The sequence below is a fragment of the Merops nubicus genome, unplaced genomic scaffold, assembly GCF_000691845.1.
Source record: "Merops nubicus isolate BGI_N331 unplaced genomic scaffold, ASM69184v1 scaffold26825, whole genome shotgun sequence".
Taxonomy (NCBI): Eukaryota; Metazoa; Chordata; class Aves; order Coraciiformes; family Meropidae; genus Merops; species Merops nubicus.
Window position 1 is genome coordinate 1 of NW_008612132.1, and position 18258 is coordinate 18258.

The 18258-nt window shown below is 39.5% G+C and overlaps 1 protein-coding gene across 1 annotated transcript in view; it reads left to right on the plus strand.

Moving 5' to 3' along the window:
* Positions 1-6: 6 nt before the first annotated feature.
* The window catches only part of YLPM1 (YLP motif containing 1), a gene marked incomplete at its 5' end in the record, with an annotated part of 23197 nt that continues 4945 nt past the window's right edge, over positions 7-18258 (plus strand). The window contains 14 exons of the mRNA XM_008941460.1: positions 7-1055; positions 2844-2938; positions 4773-5210; positions 6346-6438; positions 6844-7018; positions 7186-7307; positions 7697-7851; positions 8500-8562; positions 8839-8958; positions 9255-9431; positions 9651-9734; positions 9994-10077; positions 11521-11607; positions 14796-14847. Coding sequence (XP_008939708.1) covers positions 7-1055; positions 2844-2938; positions 4773-5210; positions 6346-6438; positions 6844-7018; positions 7186-7307; positions 7697-7851; positions 8500-8562; positions 8839-8958; positions 9255-9431; positions 9651-9734; positions 9994-10077; positions 11521-11607; positions 14796-14847 — 2794 coding nt within the window. The remainder of the gene's footprint in view (positions 1056-2843; positions 2939-4772; positions 5211-6345; positions 6439-6843; positions 7019-7185; positions 7308-7696; positions 7852-8499; positions 8563-8838; positions 8959-9254; positions 9432-9650; positions 9735-9993; positions 10078-11520; positions 11608-14795; positions 14848-18258) is intronic.

Consider the following 18258-nt stretch of genomic DNA (forward strand, 5'->3'; position numbering starts at 1 on the left):
GGGAGCCACGAGAGGGTCCCTGTCAGGCAGGCGGGGAGCCACGAGAGGGGTCCGGTCAGGCGGGCAGGTAGCCGTGAGAGAGGCCCTATCAGGAGGCCTGGCAGCCGGGAGAGGGAAGCGGGAAGGTCTGAAACAGGCGATATAGAAAATCCCATTCACCTAGGAGACGACCCTGACAAATTGCCTCCGTACCATCGCGATGAGACACTCAGGGGTTCTTGGGGTCATGAAGATGATAGAATGCAGGAGGACTTTCCTTTAGATACTCAAGATGACCCTTCTTTGGAGCATGAGCGATTGGATGACTGGGAAAGAGAGCGATACTGGAGAGATCACAACTCTGATTATCAGGATGATTCTGTAGATGCATATGACAGGGATGACAGGTTGCAATCCCACCATTCATTGCCTCCTTTATCTCCCCTACCACCACTGCCTCCTTTATCGTCTGATCATGACAGACGGGATTCGTGGTGGGATGACTGGAAAAGGCCAAGAGAGAGGGAAGCAGAGAGAGATCTAGATAGGACTGGAAGATCCTCAGATATTTATGATAAAGATTTAGAGAGAGAATGGGATAGAGACTGGGACATGAGACCTATGGAGGACAGAGAAATGGGAAATCGTGACCTGGATATCCCTCCCCTACCACCATTACCACCTCTTCCACCTCTGGACAGATACCGTGAAGATAGGTGGAGGGAGGATAGGAACAGAGATCATTATGACAGAGACCTCCGAGACAGGGGAGAGCTGAGGATTCGTGAATATCCAGAGAGATATGACACATGGCGGGAGAAGCAAGACTACCTTCCTGAAAGGACTGATTGGGACAGGGAACGGTTGTCAGATAGGTGGTATCCAGATGATGGAGACAGACTGCGGTCCTTGGATGATCATACAGATTCATCCATTCCTCCACCTTCACATTCCTCTGATATGCTGGGAGCAGATTCAAACCTGGACTCTGACCAGTCCTTGGGAGGCGTGATGGTCCTCAGCCAAAGACAGCATGAAATCATTCTGAAGGCTGCCCAGGAGCTCAAAATGCTTCGGTGAGTTGGCTAGTTCTGTCACTGTGAGTGGATTCATTCTGTGGAGATGGTGCTTCTTTCCTCATTCTTGCCTTGATTTACACAGTAATGGCTTAATTTCATAGAATCATGGATTGTTTTGAGTTTGAAGGGACCACAAAGATCATTTAGTTGAACCTCTCTGCGCTGGGCAGGGACGCCTTCTACTGTGTTCAGGAGTTTTGTTTTCAGACTCGTAGGATTGCTAAGCATCTGTCCCATATGGAAGACCTTAGCTGCATGCCAAAATGCAAGAAAAATAACTTTTTAAAAGGAAAGTACATCTTCCACTGCAATTAGATTAATTCAACAGGTGTTAATGACTGTGAAATCTGTTACAGATGGGTATTTGCCAGAGTTCAGAGCAACAGATCATTTTCAGCTTCCTAACTTTCCCGTTGCTTCACGGTGCCAGGCATGTGTTTAATGTGACTAGCTGCAAGCCAGTGGACCTAAGATAAAGATTACAGTTTGTGCCTAAATGAATAATTTATTTGAGATGAAATAGTTAAACGTAGGAACCAAAATGTTTTGTCTCAGAAAGCAGATATGTGTAACTCTTTATAAGCCAGAAAAAAAGGGGAGATATAAACATGATACTGTTGATACTGATTTTTAATTTAATATGAGTAGTCTTAAAATCAGTTACACTGATACTTCTCATTGGGGTCACCTGCTTATAAAAAACCAGTCTGGACAGCAGGAACAACTTTTAAGGAGACTGCTTTTGATTGATTGGTTGTTTGGGTTTTTTTTTAAATTAATTTTAAAAATCTTTTTAGCTAAGAGTTATACCAGTAGTGTGGTGTATAAATCATCTCTAAAGGTAAAGCCTTCATCTGGCTTTGCTTTTGGTGTGTATAAAAGAGCATATTGAGCTGCATGCTTTTCTTTATTTGTCATCTGGTGTATTTTTCCTAAGCTGGGTGTAACGAAGACATAAAGTGCTAGCAGTTGCTCTATTTAATTTTTGCACTAATGCATCACTTGGGATCTCTTTCTGTGAGCCAAGTTCCCCTAACACCAGAAGCTGAAGAGCTGCACTACTAGTCAGGATGGTCTCTGTTGTGCTTAGTACAGAGGGGTCCTGTTCCTAGTTGTTCGTTGGGAACTCTTTTAATACATACAGTATGAACAAAGAGTTATTAGCCGTCAAAAACCTAGATTAAAAAAGCCAACAAAACTGAAAGGAAAGGAAATCATACTGAAGAGACCTTTGTCTTTTAGTATTCACTGCTGGTTCTGGTCTCTGCTCCAAACACTATGTACTCATATGTTAAATAGCATTTTGATACATAAAACAAGGAAACAAAAGTTAAAATCGTCATTTGATTTTTAAACATTGGGATGTCTGTTGATGTTTGTTGGCCTCAATCCTATTAGCATGCGGACCAGAGGAAGTCACTGAGAGTGCTTAGGCACACATTTCCCATGGGCTTCTGTCAGCAGAAAGTGTTGACAGAAGCTAAATATCCAGGTTTTTTTTTTACTGTCAAGGTGGAGTGATTCTGGACAAGCACAGAAGTATAACTGCATGTCCAAGGGGGAAACTTGTGATGAAAAAAGGTTGCAGCTAATACACTAAATACCTCCATGGTTAGTTGGATGTGAAACAGGGATTTCTGGATCACAGTGTTGACAACAGCAAGCTTGCTGTGTCCTTTTCTTCTTTGGACTCAGCCCCTGATGCTAGTGTAATATGTGGTTTTCACCAGTTAACTTTTCATTTAGGCTACAGACTGATAACACTTTCTTGTACTTCATATGCAGAGAGCAAAAAGAACAGCTACAGAAGCTGAAAGAGTTTAAACCTGACATTTCCATGCAGGAGTCTTCAAGATCACAGAACACAAGCTCAAGGCCAGGTACCTTTCAGGTAAATTCATCTTACGTTAACTTAACATGCTGGTAGTAATTAATATGTATGCCAAGGTCAGTTCTACATTCTGATGGTCAAACTTTGTGGAATGCCTCCCCAGCAGCCCTTATAACCTCATCAATTAAGGCAAAGCAACTCCTTAGTTTCTTTAGATTTTCTGAAGACTTTTCTATTCATTCAGTCCACTTTGTCTTCTGAGCATGACCCACTGAGGACAGTAGTACATGGTATTCAACCATCTAGATCGTTGTGGGATGATGTGCAAGGTGAGCTCTTCTAAAATGGGGGCATAAGGCTCATGCAGAGACCCTTCTGTTCCTTGTCTAAGTTCTGAGATCCTGTTTGGCTCTTCCTACTTCAAGAGCTCTCTGCTCTTTGAAGTGGAGAAATTTGAGGATAGGTCCATTAGAAACAGATATTTCAATGCGGAGTGGGCATTAGCTTTCTGTTTGCTGTCTTTATTGGGAATTCTCATTACCCTCTGGCAGTCAAGTGAATGGAAACTCAAGCTTATGTATGTCTGTCCATGACTTCATCTCCTGTTGTGATACAGTTTGTTCCTCTGCTGCTTAATCTCCTGGCTGGTTGTGGGAACTCTTCTCAGCTGCTTACATTTGGTCTTTTGATACCTCATCAGAATCCAGCTAACTGCAGCCATATTAACTCAGGTTTATAGGTCCCCTCTAGAATGAAGAAGTAATTTTGTTAAATATATGTTGGAAGAGATGCCTGAGTTAATGCACATTCTTTATTCTTTTCACCTTCTAACCCCAAAGTTGCCTATACCAATAAATTTAGTTGTAATTACCTCTGGGTCTGACATTTAGCCAGATCAAGCTTTGTTCGTCCCTCCCTCCAGAGAAGTGTTATGCAGTGAATGAGGCACTTCAAGTTTTCTTTTTGCCTAGGTGACCTCTTCCTTGTTCATAGTGTCTATAAAGTAAAATAATGGAGCAGATTTCCTACCAAGAACTTGCAAGTATGTTGATGCCTTTAGGAATTGACTTTACTCAACTTTGGTATTTTCTGTCTTACGCTACTTCACCCATCTGTCTAGAGGTATTCAAACAGCTCTTGTTTTTCTTGAGATTCCTGCCTTGAGATTTCTGCTGTGACTTCGAACTGTGATTACAAATTTCGTCTTTGTAACTACAACCAGTCTACAGGTTTTGTTGCATGTTGCTAATAAGGCTGCCTGTAACTTGGCATCCTCTGATGTTGAAAACTCTTATGAGGCAGCACATGTGGTTCTCTGGGGACGTTTGGTTTATGAAGGGGATTTTTTGTTTTTCTACTGGGCAAGACCTCCCCATTTCTTATGTTGATCTGATACTGATTTCATTAAGGGGTGTCTAGATGTCTCTGCTCTCTGGGAGTTTTTTCCAGTGACTTCCAGAAAGAAATTTGCTTTCTCAATCCTTCTGTGCCTCAGCAAGCTGCCTTGCTTTCAGACTTTTTCAGCCTCCTCACAGTCAGGAGTCTTTGGGAATAAAACCATAGAAACTTTTGTACTGAGACAGGCGTACAGGAGCTTGAATTGGTAAGGTTATTTTGAAGGATAAAATAAGTGGTATTTAAGCCTTTACATTGTGAATGGACACCAAATTAATTCAAGCCACCACTTCTTGAATCGTTATCCTCCTACATGTAGCATCTTGATGGAGGTACTACAAAATGCTTATGATTTGGTGACCAGTTGCCGTTGTTCTTTCTGACTTACAGAGGATGAGAGAAGGTTAGTTCACAGATCTACATTAAAAGTGCTTTCTGCATCTAGGTCTCTTCTCAGCTATCTTCAGAGGCACCAGTAGAAGCCCAAGCTATTAAACCTTCTCCTGCTGTTATTATAAAGCCTCCCGTGTTGTTCAGACAGCCCACCCCTCTGACAAGACCAAGTGCCCCACTGACAAGGCCTGCTACAGCTATGACAAGGCCACATGCTCCAGTTTCTACTCCAACTGCAACCCCAACTCATGGTCAGTCTTTAAAACCATCACCTTCTACTGTGGAACAGGAACGCTGGGATGAGGATTCTTTCCATGGGCTCTGGGACACAAACGAGGATAAAGGAGCAAACATGGAGTATGAGTTGTATAAACAGGAGTCAATGATGCCTCCACCTGTCTCCTCGCCTGTGAAAGTACCTGCCGTTCACATCTCTGTTCCATCAGCTGTACCGCAGTCCCTTCCTCCAGTTATCCCACCGGTTCCCAAAGCAGCGGTAATCCAGCAGACCGTGGATTACGGCCACGGGCGAGGTGGGTGTTGCAGTGCATTTGTTTGGGCTGTACGGGAGAGCTGGTGGGTTCTCCTTTCTACAGGAGAGTGCCGCGCAAAGCGCGCCATGTTCTGCGGCTGGGTTCCCCGCAGCGTAATGCAGAGCAGCGCGGCTTTAAGGAGTCTGCAACATCCAGCCTTGACTTCAGTGTTTTCTTCAGTGGAGTCATGATGAGCTATTTGGTGTGAACTGGGTACAGCCACATCTTCTATGCCAACTGATGCGATCACCTCAATGTGTTATATTCAAATTTATATTGATACTTTCCCTTAGTCCTTTTGCAGTGGAACGTGAAAATAACTGCGCTAGAGAGTACTTTGGGTTGTAACAGTTCTTACGTGACTTAGTAACTTAGAGCAGAACGTGACTGACGTTTGCATTATTTATGTACCACTTAATGGGTGTGAGGTACCTTCTAAACAGGGAGGGAGACAAGGGCCTAGTTCTGAAGGACGTGTACCCTGAACAGGCAGTTAGCACATAAAAATCAGAGCCCTTCACTGTTTAGTATTGAGCTTATCCAAGCTAAAATTCAACATGAGTTTAACAGAGTTCATTTTCCTCATTCTTAGTTTTTAACAGGAGTGAAATCATGTCGTAAAGAAGTTCTTAAATTGTGCATTGTCATTTTAAAGAGCAATTTTTTTCTCTCTAAGGTGTCATAATATGAATTGAAGCCATGTCAATTCAATTAAGTAGGTGTTTTACTATAAGCTGTTAGAAATATTGTCACTGTTAGGAATTTAAAGTGAGCATTTTGGTTTCTATTCTTGACACTACAGTACTTCTATGAGTTACTGAAACTTTCAGAGCATTTTAATTTTTATAATGTTCTGACCATGCATGCTACCTGAACTTATCTGAAAAGGCAGGAGTCCCATTCTTAAGATAAAGTGATATGCATACTCATACACACAGAGAAATCCCATTTGGACGTTCAAAACCATGGTGTTGTGTATTTCTTTAGCAATTTCTGCTTTATCCATTAGAAGAAATTTTCCCAAGTTATTCTAGTCACTTTGAATGCCATTAACTGATTGCTTTTCATGATAGAGGAAAGGAAATGAAGAGGGGTATTTTAAGATCTTAAATATTTTAAACCTCTTTTTAATCAGATATAACCACCAGTAAAGTGGAACAGATTCCGTACGGGGAGAGGGTGACCCTGCGTCCAGAACCTCTACCCGAGAGACAGACGTTTCAAAAAGGTAGGAAGCTCTTGGCTAGCTCTCAGACAGTTAACTCTTAAGAGAAGTTGCAAGGTGCTAAAAGCACATTTTATACTAAGTAACTGTTGCTTAAGCTAGGACCACTTCATTTTCTTCAGAGGCCCATAGGAGTAACAGTTTATATTGTCAACAAGAATAATGCAGTCAATGACCTAGCCATGCTTAAAAATTCAGTTTTTTAGCTTTAAGTAGGGTTGCATTGTATGGTTGTCTGTTACTGTTTGGAAAAGTAATTCAGCTGCTGATTTAAGTCCATTCAAGCTCTCACATCATATGTTTCTCCGTCCTTTTCCTGCACTCTTGTTTGTTACTTTTCCTTCAAAAATAATAAAAAAATCAGAGTGCATTTTAATAGCTTGGATTTCCATGGGCTTCTACTTTCAGAGCACCCTGGTCGTTACAACAGAGAAAGAGATCGTGAGCCTTATTTTGAGCGTCAAGGTAATTCCAACACAGATCATCGTGACTTCAAGAGAGAGCGGGAATTGCACAGAGACCGTGGCTCTGTGGACTACGAACGAGAGCGGTTTGAGAAAGAGCGGCATCCCCGAGACGACCGGTACGTGGGTTTGGGACGTGGCTGGAATCAGCACAGTTCAGGCTGTGTTGAGTATCAGGCTGTCCATTTTGCCTGTAGGATTCATTTCTCTCTGAAATCAGTAGTAGAAGTTCTAGAAATATGCAAAATACTCTGTTTGGCAGGGTTCTTCCCACAACACCTTTGAGGACTCAGTCGTACCGTGACAAAAAAGACCACCCCTCCTCCAGGCGGGGTGGTTTTGAAAGACCACCATATGAACGAAAAACAGATCGTCCAGTGTACGAGCATGGGCCTTCCATGTTTGGAGGTACAGTTTCTCAATCTTGAATCCATGCTAGAGTATCATGAAAAATATGGACTCGCAAAGGTGAAGATTAACTGGGAGAAGATTAATTGATCTGCAGTATTTCTTGGTTCAGAATTTATAATTCAGAAAAATGTATTGGGGTGGTGTCATGTAATTTTGTTTCTCAGTGGTGATGGGATTGGGAATGCAACATTTATACTCTGAAAAAAAAAATGTCTTTGGCAATAGGTTCAAGATAAGACATATGAATTATTTTGGGAGCAAATCTGTGAATGTGTTGTAAAAATTATGAAGGTATGTTTAAATCTGCTCAGCTGGATATGAACATCTTAATTTTTTTATTTTACTGAACTAAGAAAATTCTTCTGTCCAAACACTGGAATTTGAAGGTGACCGTAGAAATTACCCTGAGGAAAGAATTCCTATTTCTGCTCCATCAATGCCCCGTCAGCCACCACCTGCTCCACGAGTGGAAAGAAAGCCAGAATCTAAAAATGTAGATGATATTTTAAAGCCTCCAGGACGGGATAGCAGACCAGAGAGGGTGAGTATGCATTCTGAAAGCAATGATTAGTTTCTACAAGGTCTGTATTCAGAAAAAAAGTTCATGAGTGTAATATGCTGGGAGCAAGCCTATATTTGAGGAAGCTCTGGAAATTCTCTTGGCTGCCTTGCAAATATCTAGAGTTGTAGCATAACTCTTAGGAGTCCACAGGAGATGTAAGCTTCCTGGGAATGCTAAGATGAAATTCCTGTTAGTGGATAATGTTACTGTATTTTGCAGTCTTCTGAGGTCTTCATTTGGGTTTTTGATGTGTCAAAGACTTGACTTTACACCAAGTCAGAGACTGAGCAATGTACCATATAAGAATGAGCAAGATTCAGGCTGTAAAACATTTAGACAAGTTTCATGCGGTTAATCTTACCTGAACCAGGTCTGTAACGTCTTATGCATTATAAGCTGCTGAGATGATTAACATCATATCCTCTTATTTCGTGAAACTAGTCCCATTCCTCACAGCATGGTTTGGAAAATAGGCAGTGAGGTAATTTGCTTTGCAGTGAGGCTTTTCTTGATGATATCCAAAAGCGTGATCCCAGAACACATAGTTTTCTAAAAGAAAATTTTTGCAATAGAAGTTCTGTTTAATGTAGTACAGTATCCTATCTTCTTACATCATCTTTGTTTCAGATTGTAATCATAATGAGAGGGTTGCCTGGCAGTGGAAAGACACATGTAGCAAAGCTCATCAGGGTATGTAAACAACCACTGACTGTGTGGAGTTGCTTGTTTTTTACACGTGCTTCCTTTACTGTTTTCTTTGGTTGTCTGGAATTTCAGGCTGTTTTTTCATGTTCAGTGTCTTCATACGGCATGTGAATCCCCTCTGCTATAAGCAAGCATGAGGGATACTGGTCTCTTGTTTCAAATATAGAGCAGGGAACTGCTATTTTGACAAAAGTGTTTTGAAGATCCTCTGTAGCAGAATGGAATTTTTGCAGCAGGAGTATGTGTTTTATCTTTACCCAGGATAAGGAAGTAGAGTGTGGAGGACCTGCACCAAGAGTGCTCAGCCTGGATGACTATTTTATCACTGAAGTGGAAAAAGAGGAGAGAGACCCAGATACAGGGAAAAAAGTGAAAAAGAAGGTACTTTTAATTCAGTTGCTCATCTTGATAGTGAAACAAGACATTCTGGAACCAACACCGTGGCAATCAGAATTTCATTCTGTGGCTTTGGAAGAGTGCAGAGAATTTCATTCTGTGGGCTGTTTTTTCAAAACAAGTCAATGTAATTTGAGGACAGAATGGGCAGATTCCCAGAAATTAGTCAGGAAGATGTTTTTTCTCATACCAGTGTATTCTGTGATCCTGACATTCAGCAGCTGAACATTAGCAGTTTAATAGGTAACCTCTTTAGACAAATGTTTTTGTCCTTGATAAAGGTGATGGAGTATGAATATGAAGCTGATATGGAGGAGACCTATCGTACCAGCATGTTTAAAACTTTCAAAAAGACCTTGGATGATGGCTTCTTCCCCTTCATTATCCTCGATGCTATCAATGATAGAGTGCGACATTTTGAACAGTTTTGGAGCGCTGCAAAAACCAAGGGTTTTGAGGTAATGGAGCCTAAAAAGCATTTGTACTTGCCAGCACCTGTATGCTGGTATTTCTAAACTTTTCAGTGCAAAGTCCCTCCCACAGTTAGGAAAAATGCTTGTGGTCTATAGTTGTACATTCTAAGAAAGATAAATCTATAACTGCACAGTGTATCACCAGGTAGAAAAAGAAGTCTAAACATTAATTTACAGTATTTAATATTGTCTTTCTCTTCCTAGGTGTACTTAGCTGAAATGAGTGCAGATAACCAGACATGTTCCAAGAGGAATATTCATGGACGCAAGCTAAAGGATATCAGCAGGGTAACTGTACATCTGGAGTCATAGGATTAATGATAGGTTTCACTGAGCTTTCAGACCTGCTGGTGTTGAAAAGCTGTTGACCTCTTTTAGACTACATAATGTTTACACTCTTCCTCTAAGAAGATCTGGTCTTTATTTCCTGTGATTGTTCTAAATTACTTAAGTGACTGCAAATTCAGCTTATTCGCAGTCAGAAACCAGATTTTCCATCAAATCTGTTACATTTGTAGTAGTGGTTCATTTTTGTTTGCTTTGTTAGATGTCTGATCACTGGGAGGCAGCACCACGTCACATGATGCGCCTGGACATTCGCTCTCTATTGCAGGATGCTGCTATCGAAGAGGTGAGGATCTCTGTGCTCGCCGAAATTGCAGATTACATAAATGTGACTGTGCTGAAAATACAAAGCAGAGAAAGATACGATTACAACAGGACAATTCTGCTTGGCACTGTAGAAAGCCAGAAGTGCTGTCAGGACAGTGTATTCCGTTAATAATCAATTACCCAAACCTGAAGTTTATCATCTTTTTGGAGCCCAGACTTGGACATCTTTGTGCAAGAGTTGAAGCCACTTTGATCTTAGCAACTACTAAGTACCAATTAAAGAGGATCTTTGCTCTTTCAGATACGACTCGATGCTTTTTCAGGTTACTGGAATAATTGAATCATAATTAATGAGGAAATAGCTCAATAAAAATAAATTGAACTCTTCTCTGTCCCTGCTTTAAGAAATACAGACCTGTAGCAACAATGAGGAAATATCTAAGAAGGGGCAGAAGATGGTGCTCGCTGTGGAAGTATGCTACCTTTTGAGTCTATTTGCAGTTTACCGTGACGCGCATCTTCAGTGTGTCAGCTTTCCGCATTGTTGCGTTCTTCTTTGGCAGATGTTTTAGGAGCTCTGGGAACAAATTAGTATGTTAATTATGTGGTCATCACGAATGTACTGTAGCTGCATGTTGCTGTCAGAGCAGCTCTTACACAGCCACATAAATGGGTGAACCGTTGAACTGGAGAGTTGGTTCTTTGCAGTTTGTCATGAAGCCAGCAGGTTATTTTTGAATCTTCAGATTCTCTGTATTGGAAAACAGCAATATTTAAGAGGACAGCAAAAGGCTCAGCTCTCAAGCAAATTCAGAGAAGGGCAGATTTGGGATTTACTCTGTGCATCAAGGGATTACTAATGATTTGAAGAAATGTATATACTTAGTTTTAGGTATTCCACAGTATACACATGGTTACCCATTAGAAATGTGGACCCTAGAAAGTATTCCAATACGTGGGCAGGGTTAGACAAATGTCTTAAAGCATCTGTTTTCTTTATTATATTAATCTCTCTGGCTATTATTCTTCACTGTGATAGTTAAATATATAAAAGATAAAGGCTTGATAGAGATGTGCTGTGCACAGAGTGCTATTCCCCTGGTCTGTAAATGGCAAGTTTAAGATCATCTTCTGAGATTTCAAGTTCTGCAGTGTGATTGTGTGGGAAGCAAGAGGAGTATCTTACTGTTGCAGATACTGGTAGCACAAAGAGTGCATGTGAGGGAAGAGAATAAATGATTGCTGCTTTCCTACAGCTTGTTGCTCTGTAGCTAGAAGGGAACCTGTTTCGAAGAGAAGCCAAAGTGGAGCCAGTATTCATATATATTGCATCATCATACTTTCCACAATGAATCTTTTTCTGTCCTCTCCTGTTTTAATTTGGAATCTTTTACTTAACTAAGAAGATAATACTTAAAAGTGAGGCAGTACCTTGTAATTCTGTGCTTTTGCTTTGAAACAGGTGGAGATGGAGGATTTCGATGCAAATATTGAAGACCAGAAAGAAGAAGTCAAGAAGGATACAGCAGAAGAGGAAGAAAGTGAACTGGTAGGAGACATATCAACCATCTCTAACAAAATGTTTGTTGATGTGTCTGAGGGACAATCTCAGTCTTACAAATGCCAACCTATTGCCATTCTTAGCAGCGTGGTCTTAATACACACTTTTCTAGTTGTTTGTGCCTTGAACATTTCTAGGAGAACTTTAATAACATTAAATCGCATTATTCTTAACTGAATTTTTTTAAAGAATCTGGGAGCATATGCCACAAACAGCATTAGCAGTGGAGCATGGTAACATTCCTCTTACAGACGGTTATAAACTGCAGTACACTGTAGCGCTGTCTTCCAGATTATTTGAGGATTACACTAAATTAAGGGATGGGAAGAACAGGCAAAGATTAATTTAGTTTGTTTCCTTTCACATATCTAAAAAACTCTTCTTGACTGTTGCAGCATATGGCAACAGTTATGAAGAAGAATGCTTTCTCTGTCAAGGCTTGCTGACTTCAGGTATTTTCAAGATATAAGGGATTAGGTCTTTTTGATAAAAGAAGGTTGGAGAATTACTTTGACGGTTTTAGGTATGTATTTAAAAGGCTACAGAAGACTTCCTTAATGTAACTTCTTGGTATGTGTTGGAGCTGCAACTGGTCAGTGCTTGATGAGTTGAATGTGTCAAACCCTGGTTCCCACAACCAAGCAGTTAAACACTAATAAACAGGAAGTAACCAAAAATGTCTGAGATAAGCGAAGTCCTTTTTCTTGATGGAAATTTACTGTTCCTCAGGAGTGGCAGTTTAGAAAGCAGTTGAAATACAAAATAATAGTAATTGAAAAAAGCTTAGAGTGGATTTTAATAAACATCTGGTTTTTGCAACATGACTCATTTATTCTCTTTACTAATTATTCTTTGGTACAGAGTACGACACTGCATAAAAATGTGTTTAAAACATTTCAGAGACCCATGTTATGAGAATATGGCTGCTAGTCTCATTTTTTGGAAATGGGATGTGTCTAGAAGAGAAAAATCTCTTTAGCTTTTGAGACATTTGTGCATAAATGTGTGTGTGTGTGTGTGTGTGTTCATGGACTCTGGGGAGTGTCCTCATCCACAGCATGTAACCATAGTCCTTTTCTTTATGAGGCAAGGAGAAAGCTTGGCAGTGAAAACTGTGCAAATTATTAATAACTGAAAGTAACCTACATATAAGAACGTTTTCCATTCGGATTCACAAGAGATGAAAAATAGCAAGTATCTGCTGTATGTAATCTGTGCTGTTCAGTCATGTGGCTGCTCTCAGAGGTATGTCAGACAGAAAGGAACCATATGCTGTGTTTGGTGTCTGTTGCCTTCTTGAGAGCAGTTGGTAAGGGTTCTTTAATTCATTTTGCTGAATTTAGTGCTGTGGAAAAAGAAAGGTCTGAAGCTCCTACCATTTGGCAGACATCCTTGAAATATCCAACTGTCTTACAGAATCATAGTGTGGCTTGGGTTGGAAGGGACCTTAAAGATCATCTAGTTCCAACCCCCCTGCCACTGGCAGGAACACCCCCCCCGTAGGACAGGATAAACAATGGCTAGACCAGGTTACACATGGCCCCATCCAGCCTGTTCTTGAACACCTCCAGTGATGGAGCATCCACAACTTCCCTGGGCAACCTGTTCCAGTGTCTCACCACCCTCATCATGTCGTACCAAAGGATAAAGTCTGAATCTTCTTACCGTATCTGAGGACCGGGATATTGTACAGATTCAGCACACAATAGGCCATTTTACACCATCAAAGACACTCTTTGGTTACTCTTATCGATTCCAATAGGGTTGTTTGTAGCATTTGGATAATTCTTGCTTTTTTGTGCTTGATGGTATGAATTACTGATGCATTTAACTTAGTGTTCTTACCAGCGTATCAACGTCAGTTTGTTCAATACAGGCTTCGAGCTCTGGTGTAAACTTTCTAAGCAAATTTTAATGTGCAGCTTGGTTTAAAAGTATAAATATACATATATACATGAAGATTCTTTATTTGTTACAGGGAAATACTGCAGCACAAACTGTCTTAGTTTGTTTTTAATCAAGTCTATAAATAATACAGTAAAATACAGAAATCTGATATATACTTGATAGAAAATTGTCTTTCAAGGATTTTGGAAGAGCAATGCTGAACATAAAAGCAATGTAGCTCTCTGGAATCGTGCACTCTGATTTAGTAACCCTTAACATTAACAAATACATGTATATGTTTACCACAGTGGAGGTAAATTATAAATAGAACAGGAAAGAAGTTAGTGTAATAAAACTGGTCTGTGGATTGTTGTTTTCTTGTTCAGATCTTCTAGAGTAGTTCTCTTCCCACTTTTATTAAAAATCATTCTTTAATGAAATTCTCACAGAGGTTCCATTTCACTACATTGAGCCTTTTATGTGATTGCAGAGAAACCCAAGTAGTTCTGTATCAAATCTGAACAGCAGAAATAACTTATAAGAGGTTGCTTAGTAAGGATTTACTTTGTCCAAGAGTATGAAATGAAAAGGTAACAGGAAGATACTTAAAATACATACCTTTTGGAAATTTAATACCATTATGTTGATTTACAATGAAGAAACTGGCTAAAGATCATTACATGTAAAATGTATGATGACCCTATTTGTAGGAGAAGGGTGTTTTAAAAGAATTATTGAGCTAAGAGGGTCATTTTAAAATGGAAAAATAATTTCTAAAAAGTTTTGTTTAGCTGTGAACTAACCACTCAGGCAAGAACTTAGTACATCCCTTTGAAAGGATTCTGAAGTGAAGTTTGTGTGTAGTAAATCTGGGAATATATTCTTAAAAATTTATGGCTACGGTAACTTTTCCATTTGTATTCGTAAAGCTTTGAATATTCGTTATGCCTGTTAAGTTGTATTGCAATAACTTTGCCACCTAGGCTAATACAATCTAGTAACTGTGCACACAGCACCATTGCTGTCTGTTAGACTCATGCTGGAGTTGTGTCTTTGCAGAGGGCAGCACTCTTGTAATGATTTGCAAGGGCTGCTAAAATCACTGAATGGGAAGTGGATGAAGAAGTTCTGAAATACTGAGTAATTTGTTTCCTTCATCTTATAACAAGAATTGTGCCTTACAAAAAGAAATACCTTAAGCTCCCATTGTAATGCTGTTTCCAGTTCATAAGTGATATGCATGTGTCTCTCTCTCTAATCCTCCGAGCTTCTCTCTGTGTATGATTTAGGGTTACATTCCGAAAAGCAAATGGGAGATGGACACTTCTGAGGCAAAGCTAGGTGGGTATTTATTTTTTCCTGTTTCTTATAATTGGTATCTGATGATGTTTGCAAAACCTGATTTTTTATTTTTACTGTGCCTCCTTACCAAAGACAAATGTATTGATCTCATACACATGTCTGAAACTGCAAAAGCATCTGTACAGAAAAGGAATTTGTCTTCTGTCAGAGGCAAGGGAGTTATGACTTTCTAAATATTGCTAGTTTATATAATCATTAATTGTTCTTCTATCTGTTCAAGGAAATACATCGTCTTAAATTTTTTAAAAAGTTGTGTTTCTATTCTTTATACATGTCTTCCATATTTTAAAAAGTTTTAAGAGTCAACTTAGGTTGCACTGCATCCTTGTTCATACTGCATACCTTTTCTTCAAGCCTAACTGTCATCAGTGACTCCTTACTTGTTTGGAGATGTGCCTAGTTGCTAACTGTATTGAAGATATTTCTTGCTCTCCAGATTTGACATGTGTGAGAACAAAGTAGTGCCACGCTTTGAAGTTGGTTCTGAATGTTTAGGCCTCGGTGTATCTTTTCAACAACTTGGGTGTTGAAAAGTTAAAGTTCATTATGCTTTTCAGTTCCAGGAGCATACTAGAATTCTTAGTAGGATGCAAAATGGACTTTCCAGGAGCACAAGAGCACTATTTTCGCTGCACTTTTTGTCCTGATTAGTGCTGTTGGCTGTGTAACACATAAGTGCTAATAGTAAGATTCTGTCAAAATCAAAAGCAACTTTCAGGCTGGAATGCATGCACCACAGTTAGAGTGAAAGGTGTACACATGGAAGGGTTTTCAAATCATTATGATCAGTTTTGTTTTAGTGGAGTTTTCTTACTGAACAGTGATCATTCTAGGTGAAGATTTAATCAATGCAATCTGCATAAAACTGCTGTTTTCTGTCGTGTCTATGAGAAATAACAAATATCTGAATGGGACACAGCATGTCTTAACATTTTGAGGTTTGCTTTTGCATGTGTGGTACAACCCTGTGTAGCATTACTTTCAATAACCAAAATCACAATTGCACAGTAGAAATAGCATTATAAGTTCTAACTTAACATAAAGTAGCCTTTCATCTTTTGCTGTTAACAGCTTAGCTGCACCATCTCTTCTGCTGTTGTCCTCTCTTTTTAGTCGTTTAAGTATTCATGGAATGTATTGACCCTGTGGCACCTGCAGTACAACTGGTGGAGCCTTGTATGCAATGATTCTGGCATATCGAGCAGCTAGGCAGTTAGAAGTAATTCAGGACTGCTCTGCATTTTTGTTATAGGAGTTGATTGTTTTAAGCTGTTAAGATTATTTATTTAAGTTTATAATTTTTTTTTTCCAATTATGTATGAAAAGTGCCAGAAAATGGCTTTGTTGAGGAGTGCTCTGATACACTGTGTTGTATTCCAAGCAGCATGGACCTCTTTAAGTACTGAGTAGTAGGAACAGATGCATTCTTCTGCATAATCATCCTGTGCATTTTACAAATCTCCCAGGAGTCCAAAGTGTGTTCTAAAAATACTGAAATTTTATGTGTAATAGGAATGTGGAGACTGACTGCAGCAGAGGTTTACCGATAGCTTTCAAAATTTACCTCTCTCACAATCAAATACTGCTAACAAGTAGAAACAAAGAACTGTGTTGCGTTTCTTTCCATATGAAAACTCCATAATATAAACCACAGGACTTTTACATGATCTCGACTTGTAAAATGGGGAGCGAGCAGCCGAGTCTGTTTTATGCTAAAGTTACTTCAATCCTTTAACAGTCCAGCTCCATTAACAAACTGGATGTAAGCATGCTGCAAGATGCAGATGTAGAGGCCAAGAAGGTTTTTTCTATTTAATCGCTATTCACAGTTTTACTTCTATAACTACCCACTAAATTCGTTTTTATAAATATATGGCACTATAGAGTAAAAGGAATTTCTGACAGAACATAGTTTTTTTAAAAAACAGGCATTCCTATGTAACGAATACTGTTTCTTTGAAAAATAGTTCTCCAAGGGCAGACAACTTTTAGCTCAAGGTATGCATTGTAAGCACTTACAGTCTGTGAGTAATCATTATATTTAATTCATAATAAAACTTTGCTGTAGATGACCAATTAAAATAATTTCCTGTAAGGTGTGTAAACTCTGGTATGCTTTTGTTGTTCCAAAGTTGAGTTCTTCCCTGGGAGCTGGCCTGCTCATTAGGTTTATTACATTAGTCCCATAGGGCAGGCTTTTGCAGAAGTGGTATGAGTGCAGAATCCAAAAGCAGCACTCTAAGTCTTGTTTTGCTTTTTTGTTTTCTTTCTGCGTAGTCCTTGTTACAGGAAAGGTACAGTAAGATCTTACTGATTGTAATAAGCCTCAGAAAAGGTCTGAAAAGTTTGAGTTTTTTAGCTGTGGCACTGGCTTCTGGCAGTCACTGTACCATACACCCCAGAGCTCTTGCTTTAGTTCAGGTTTACTTTGGCAAGGGTGAAGCGTTCCTCTGAGTATGTGTGCGGCATATAATTTCCTTATGTGTTGTGAATGCAGAGCCACATTTTTTTTTTTTTCCAAAGTCTATTCAGTGTTTTGTCTCAGTGCATAATACACACAAGTTCTTGTATTTAAATTTACAGAAACGGAGTCGCATTTTTAAAGTGTAACTATATTCAAAGTGTCTAGTGCAATGCTTTGTTTCAATGTGCGGCCAGTGGCGAGTTCTACGAACTTTCAAGAAAGGAGAAATGAGCTCTGGCAGAGCTGAAGCTTTGATACCATTGTAAAATTCGCTCTACAACACAAATAATGTTTGCATAAAACTTTGGCTTTTGTTTAAGAAGGGCAAAAACTTAGCTCATTGATTCATTTAGTTTTTGAAGGAGCTAATCAAGTCAGTTACTTTATTACTAAAATACCAAAGGTGAGTTTTTAAGTTCTGTGGGATTTCAGAAATGCTTCTTCATTGTTTTTAAAATTGAAATGATAAAATGATGTTTGGTAGTTTAACGCTAAATACTGCCACCAATACTCATGAGCACCATTGTTACAAAACGACACCTTTTCTCATTTTCAGAAAAGAATATTCTGAAATAATGCTTTGGGGTAGGCTTCTGACATTTCTCTAGTGTGTCTACTGCATGGCCCATGTACCATGAACCATGATAGTATGGATGGAAGCAGATCCCTCTGGAAAGGCAATGCAACTTCAAACATGGAAGGAGATAACATTTTAAAATAAAATCTGCGTAGCAGTAGGAAAAAGGAAAAGAGGGGAACCTCATACTCCGAACACCTTCCGAACTCCTCTGTTGATGTTTGAGAGTTACACATTTCTTGGTGATGTTTTCAGTTGGTCTGCGTGCAGCAGGGAGTAGGAGACTGAACTCTTTCTGCCACACTGGTAATGAGATGAGCTTGCATCATAGCACGTTGCCTTTCAGCAG